Source organism: Carassius auratus, chromosome 8, assembly GCF_003368295.1.
Source record: "Carassius auratus strain Wakin chromosome 8, ASM336829v1, whole genome shotgun sequence".
Classification (NCBI taxonomy): domain Eukaryota; kingdom Metazoa; phylum Chordata; class Actinopteri; order Cypriniformes; family Cyprinidae; genus Carassius; species Carassius auratus.
The window spans coordinates 27,478,463-27,485,962 of record NC_039250.1 but is presented as its reverse complement, the minus strand read 5'-3'; the positions used below and the strand labels follow the sequence as shown (position 1 = coordinate 27,485,962).

Below are 7,500 nucleotides of genomic sequence, written 5' to 3'. Positions count from 1 at the left end.
TATATTACATTTTATTTCTAAGTACAGTTTTGGCTTGTGACAAGGGGAATAACAGCACTAACAAATACTGTAGCAATTCATGTTTATCTGGGTTTGTTATTCTTCATTAAAAGCAGAATTGCAGTATTACAATCTCATTGACCTCATAAATGAATGCAGAATATGTTAAACATTATTCACGCTCGTGATTTTTGACATATATTGCATTTATACAAACTTATTAGCACTCAACTACTTGCACATAATAAATACATCAAACAAATATGAACCATCAGATGACAAAGCACAACAGGCATTGCAAAATATAGACAAAGTCTTGCTGGTTTAATTTCCATGTTACATTCATTTCCACACAGTTTCCGTTTAACATGTATTTTGTAACATTCTAAGTTCATCTTCGTTTTCTACTCTAGAAATGTGTTTTCTGTGTCGACCATAATTACATGCATGCCATTTTATGAGCTCATATTTATACTACACTGATGTTTATACTACAAAAGGCCCAATGTTATTATATTATAACATACGAAAGCCCGATGTGCTGTTAATATGTTAACATAAATACATGTTCCCTGTTTATTTTTCACAGGTTTTTTTTTTTTTTTTTTTTCTCAAAACATTTTGAATAACAGATTATATTGTGTTTTATAGGCAGCACTTCAAAATAAGGTTCTGTTAACATGAAAACAATGTTATATTTTACATTATTAAAATCAAAAGTTATATTTGTTAAAATAAACTAATGGACATAAGTCAACATGAACTGACAATGAACAGTTGTATTTTTATTATCTAACTGTGATATCAATACTGTAATAAATGCATTGCTCATTGTTAGTTAAGGTTAGTTCTTGCTTTAACTAATGAGGCCTAGATAATATCCTGACAGAAAATCACCAGTATCTTTTACATTTTCAACATTTGTTTTTTCTTTCGTTTTTTTCCCCCCTCACAGTTAACGTGATATTTGAGTTCATTTGACACACAGAACTATGTAAAATTACTTGTAAAGACAAAGGTAAATAAAAACTGGAGGAACAAACGGTGAAAGTTACAAAACCTTAGCTTAGATTTATTGGGATATTTTCCCTCTCTTAGATACATGTACATTTTACCTAAAAGCTTCATGGATAACTGCCCTCATGTAAAATAATTTATATATATCATAAATATATATTGCAATCTCAGTGTCACTGTTTCACTCATCATAGCTAACCTTTTTGAGAGTTGCACCCAAGGGTGCTGGAGGACCCTATGCGGTCCAGCCGTCCCCCGAAACAGCCAGACAGGCTTTTGCTCCGGGTTGACATGAGGAGATCTATGAGGTGCTTTCTCTGTGTCTCTAAACCATCCGAGGGGTTGCTGTCCTCCTCTCTGTCTCTGTCCCAGGACGCAGAAGCCGGGCTCTGCTCCAGTGCCGTGTTGCTGTCCTCATAATCGACGGCTCTCTCAGGAGCCTCTTCTGCGGCCAGGGCCTCCTCAAACTGCTGCAGCAAGCTCTGGAGACCAGAACAGAGTCAACCTAGACATCCTGTTGAAATGGTTTCTTTTAACTCTAATTTACTATGCTTGTAGTATCCTTTGCATGCTCAATTATATAATCGTTTTTTCCTGTTTGGATTGCATTAAATATCATTCGGTTTAAGGCCTTGATGAAATTAACAGTGTGAAAAAGGACCAAAAATGGTAGCATCTGAAAACAACTGGTTTTATTCAAGTCAATATTATTTAAAGGGAAAGTTCACCCAAAAATGAAATTCCGGTCAGCATTTGCTCTCCATCAGGTTGTTCCAAACCTGATTATCTTTTTTTCTGTTGAAAATTAAAAGGATTTCGAAGAATGTGGATAACCGAACAGTTTCTGGTCCCCATAACACTATGGAAGTCAGTGGGTGCCAGCAAGTGTTTGGCTACCCACATTCTTTGAAATATCTCCTTTGTTCATCAGAAGAATTTGGAACAACTTTAATTTTCATTTATGGGTAGACCATCTCTTTAACATTCAGTCAACCAAACTACATTACTTTACATTTTTTTGTGTTAAGTGATGTAGAAAATGCATGCAAGTTACCACTTTTTATCACAGTTCCTAGAGTAAACAGATCCAAATGTTCTAGTTTAACTGCGAGTTCTCTATACATAGTTATTTCTTTATTTGAAGGATTCAAAGCAGACATACCTTCAGCTTGGCCATGTTGGTGACGGGACTGTGTCTGCTCAGCATGTGCGCGTGTACATCCATCTGGTGCCGAAGCAGGACCAGTAGTCCTGTGAGAATAAGTCCTCTGATCATCTCTGTCTGCGGGCTGCGGGCTCTTCCTCTCTGAGCTGGCCGTCTGTCTGCTTGGCTCTTATATAGGGACAGTTGACTGTCAGGAGCTCATCCTCTGTAAACTGTGTGAAGTGCATTCCAACACCTCGTCTGTGATAACGCTCCTGGAGCAGATTTCCTTTTAAGTGTCTGTTTGGGACAGTGATGTGCTGTGCTGGGTGTGTAACTCGGACACAAACAGTGACCTCAGGCATCATGGGGAATGCATCCGCTGCACGAGTGGCCCACATGATTTCGGCATCACCTCACAACTGATACAAACTACAACTAAACCATAAGGGGTTAAAACAGATGAAGGTCTATATATAGGTCAGGAATGATGACTTTATGGAAAAATAATAAAGAACGTTTACCCACGTGCATGTTAATGATAACTTAACTCATTTCTGTAAACTGGTTATCATAGGCAATCAAAATCTGACAATAGGTTTCTTTGGCAAAGAAAATAAGTGAAGTGTAGTTATTTGTCTGTCAAATGGCTAATTATAAAATAATGTGGTTAATGTTTTGTTGCAGAATAAATGAAGCAGCTGATAGGGGACAATGAAACAAGTTAAATGTTTTACTCCAGTGAATATTAGATATGTATAATACTGTCAAAAGTAAAAGCCAGCATCCATCAGATCTGCGTTTAAAAAGTATTAAACAATAAACAAGTATAAAACAGGGTTATTATACTCAACTAAGACTATAACTTTGTCTGTGTGTGAGTGATTTATTTTTATTAAAAAAATCTGCTTAAAAACTTAATTTCTCATTTTCTTCTAGATTAAGTTAATGTACTAAAATAACTAAAACTTTAGTAAATAAAATAACTGAAAAAATAATAAAAACTATATATAAAATCTAATAAAATATGAATAAAAATGACTAACACGAATCAAAAACTACCAAACTTTAATTAAAGTTTATTATTATTTTTATTATTGTTGTTGTACATCAAAATGTGCTATTTTTCTATTTGAAGCAATCTTTGTCGTCCCACTTTAGAAAAAGATGTTTTAAAGGTGAGACAGCATGTTTTAAGTAATGTGGGACAGTCAAATACGCTGTATTATTCAATTGATAAAATGTGCATTAAGGAAGTTAAACACCATGCATGTTTTTTTCGTTAAATATTTGGGCTTATAATGCATAAATATAATTTGTTATAATATCCAGATTAAAAATTTTAAGACTATAGGGCAATGGGTCTCTGGTCCATGATAGGTCCTTAACAACAAGGACTACTATTTTTTGTTATGAAGTGTCTTTATCATTACAATTTGCTTAGCACATGCTTTTGAAAATACATATTCCATATTCTTATCATGTGCACAGTACGGAAGTTTTATTATTATTATTATTATTATTATTATTATTATTATTATTATTATTATTATTATTATTATTATTATTATTATTATTATTATTATTTTTAACAGTTTTAAAGACAATCCATGTTCCAAAGTTTAAATCTTTTTTAAACATTTATGAAATTATTGTGCTATCAAGTCCAGTTGTATATTTTTGACTTCATTACACGGTTATTATTATTGTTGCTTCTTTTAGTTAGATTTTAGTTATATAGTTGTATTTAACAATCCACATATGAACATATAGGCTATTTGTTTTTGAGACAACTGTTTTTGAAACTGATGAAGATAGCAAACACACTGCAGGCCTACTAAATTAATTAAGCAAACATGGTTATGTATTTAACCAGGAGTGTTGAATGTACACCCAAAAATAGTGTCTCAAATTATTTTGGCACAAGGAGCCATATGTACATATGATATATGTCCAATTTCTTCCCATTAAGTACAATATCTGAAGAATTTCTTCTTATATAATAAGGGCACATGGAGATTTTATAATAAAATTATTTAATAAAAGATTTTGATTGATTGTTTTGGCTTTAAATGGAGATATGAGACACAATTAAAAAAGGCCAGAATTGTCCAACATTACCCTATCAACCCTATTACTACTACTACTAAGTATTAATAAAAACTAAAATAGTGTCTCAATTATGCTAAAATAATAAAAACACAATATAACAATAATATTTAATGCTGTCAAGCGATTAATCGCGATTAATCACATCAAAAAAAAAAAAAAATAATACACGTGCATACAGTATATATTTGGGAAATAATTACATGAATATATTTATATAATTATGTTTATATTATACATAAATGTATTTCATATATAAACATTTTTTTCTTAAATATATACATGCATGTGAATGTATTTACATATACATGATAAATATGCAAAGTACACACACATATATTATGTAAACTAAAACTTTTATTTTGGATACGATTAATTGTGATTAATCATTTGACAGCACCAATAATAATATAAAATAATAATTTTTTTTTTATTAATAATTTGATATAAATAAAACATGTGGCAAACATGTGACAACTTGAACCAACTTGCCAATTTCAGTTCGGAGCTAATTAACTACCTCTGGTTGCCCCTATTCATTAACAACCGAAACACATTTTGTTCTAAATGTCACCACCAAACCTTGTGATAACATAGGCCTAAATTATACTGAATGTCACTGAAATGTTGTATCTAACCCGGGATAGTGACCTTGAGTTCCCTTGAGTAATGTGAAGCGCTGCTGCTCTCCATGGTGCTGAAACAGGTTCAGCTGATAATGATGCCCTGAAGAAGGACCGAGGACTTTCTAGACTCCAAGGGACAGTTTGATCAATATAACCACGTTGTTATTGGGCAAACAGTGCAAGAACTTTATTCTTCATCATAAACTATACTTTAGAACTTTTTTAGAACTTTCTAGCATTCAATATAATATTATAACATTATAATTTAAAGAAGCTTATTATGTATTCCGTGAAAACTCATTGTGCATGTGTTCAGGTAAATTTTGACCAAAGAACTAAAACAAAAGGAAATGAAACAAAACAAAAAAAAGAAACATTTCTGAAAGGCATGTTTATTATTATACATTGCATTATAAATTTATTGCAACTGATCTGAATGACAATTAAATTAAATTTGCACATAAATATAAAACTGGACTATTTAAACAATTGAATAAATATATAAATAAATATGCATGGTTAAAAACATTTTGGAGTCATAGATAATAACAGTAAAAATATATATATTAATATTTTTATATATTAATATAAATATATTAATGTAATTCAATATGACTAAATCAACCTGAATACATTAGGTTACACCAACAAACGTAATTGTAAGGTCAGATCAAGTAGAAATAAGTCTTTAAAGTAATCCCAGCAATTAATAAGTTAAACTTTATTTTTTTTTTTATTTTTTTTTTTGTAGAAGCTCCTAAGCATGAAAACTTCACCACTTAGAACCTGAATAAAAAGAGAGAGAGAAAAAAAGAGAATGTGTAAGTTAGTGAAACATAAACATTGTTGTCCAGAACAGTTTATTTGTTTTTTGTTTTTTTTTATTCAAAGTATGTTATGCCAATTTTAACCGTGCGACACATAAATGAAGTGGTTACCTGAGCGTCCGGCGGTGCTGCAGCCCAGGGACGACATGGAGCCGATTCTGTCCAGTTTGCGCCCGAAACACCCGGAATATCTCTTGGAGTCTCGCCGGACTGTCCTCAAGTCCCGAGCAGACAGATAGTCGCTCGTGTCAGTCTTGGGTTGAGGTTCAAAGCGCGTTTGTTCAGGATTATCCTCCTCTTCTTCCACTCTCATCAGTGTTTGTTCTTGAGAAGAAGCGGGAATGGACTCCTCCAGTCGCTGTAGAAGAAGCTATAAAGGGCCACATGTGGCTCATTAGTTTGCCCTGGGTGAGCATTAAGCAAGTTTTTCTGTCTCATTCCAACCCGATCAATAGCATGACTTTATGTTTCGATTTGGCATACTGTGTATATACGCAGAAACTGATCAAATTGCATATGGCACGCAATGGGTAGGATTAGCGTTGTCAAGCGTATCATATGCACGCCAGAGTCAATGTTTGCGTATCAATGCCAATATCATTTTTTTTTTTTTTTTTTTTTTTTTGACCCTGGAACAACATTTTAATCCAAAAATGTAGTCTTTACCATATCCCTGCACCTTAACCATTAGTATTCCCTAAAATCAGAGGAACTGATAGATGAATGACACTTTTGTACAAACACAAAACACTGACTGTAAGCCTAAACTTCACAGAAACTATAAACTGGTTCTTCACTGGTTAAACATGTCACACTTGGTCAAATCACGCATTATATCATGAGATGTTGGTCTTACCTTTAAGACATCCCTGTCCTCGGTGATTAAGGCTGTGTTTTGCAGCGGGAACGCGCTCATGAGCTGAACGCTGAAGAGCAAGAGAAGGCCGACTAGAAGAATGTCAATCGATTTCATGTTTCCTGATGTTTTAGCTGCTCCTCTGTCTCGTTTGTCGTTGTCTGTATAGGCCTGCTCTCTTAGGAGCCTCGAGCTCTTTTTCTACTTCAAAGTTTGACGCGCCAGTAATGTGAAGAATGACGGTGCATTCCGACACCTCAGTCTGATAAAGGGAGCTGTCGGAAATCAGTCCTTTAAAGCTTACAGACGAGTCCAAATGGGCCAGACAGAGACGGGAACACCTTAATGATTTGATTATACCCCTGTTCCCTGAAATCATTCACATCACGTGTCTAACATGGCACTTTAAAGCAAGTTACAGTAGGCTACATAGGTTTATCTAACTGAATAATAATTAACAATGCCACTGACAATGTTAGAGTGAGCGGTTTATAGGCTGAAAATATATTAAAACACATTAATAAGATTTAACTGTGAGCATAAATCAATGGTCTCAAGATCCAGTCACATTTTATTTTAATGTCCTTAATACTTATGCTAGTATGCTACCAATTAACTATTACTTTTGTCTTAATAAACCCATATTTTGCTGCTTATTAATAGTTAGTAAGGTACAGTAGGCTAGTTGTTAAGTTTAGATATGATTAGGGATGTAGATTGTCATGCAGAATGCACTTCATATAAGCACTAATAAACCATTAACTAATAAAACATTTGGACCATCTGTTGCTATGCTGACGTACTGTCAACTAGAGAGATCTAATTGAGAACTGAGACATCGGTAAACATGAAAGGAGGAAAGGGACCATGTTTGCGATATATGTTCCAAATATATTTGTATAATTTTAGAGTAATGATTTA

The 7,500-nt window shown here is 33.5% G+C and overlaps 2 protein-coding genes across 2 annotated transcripts; both read right to left on the bottom strand.

The window, feature by feature from the left end:
• On the bottom strand, positions 1 to 2,345 carry LOC113107830 (natriuretic peptides A-like). The gene is made up of 2 exons (XM_026270591.1): positions 2,180 to 2,345; positions 1 to 1,499 (listed from the first exon to the last, which is right to left on the bottom strand). The coding sequence occupies exons 1-2, from the start codon at positions 2,291 to 2,293 to the stop codon at positions 1,212 to 1,214; spliced, it is 402 nt and encodes a 133-aa protein (XP_026126376.1). The 5' UTR covers positions 2,294 to 2,345; the 3' UTR covers positions 1 to 1,211.
• Positions 2,346 to 5,598: 3,253 nt separating this feature from the next.
• nppb (natriuretic peptide B) lies at positions 5,599 to 6,884 on the bottom strand. The gene is made up of 3 exons (XM_026268821.1): positions 6,580 to 6,884; positions 5,835 to 6,093; positions 5,599 to 5,682 (listed from the first exon to the last, which is right to left on the bottom strand). Exons 1-3 carry the CDS (start codon positions 6,694 to 6,696, stop codon positions 5,669 to 5,671), a joined length of 390 nt encoding a protein of 129 aa, XP_026124606.1. The 5' UTR covers positions 6,697 to 6,884; the 3' UTR covers positions 5,599 to 5,668.
• Between the last annotated feature and the right edge of the window lie 616 nt (positions 6,885 to 7,500).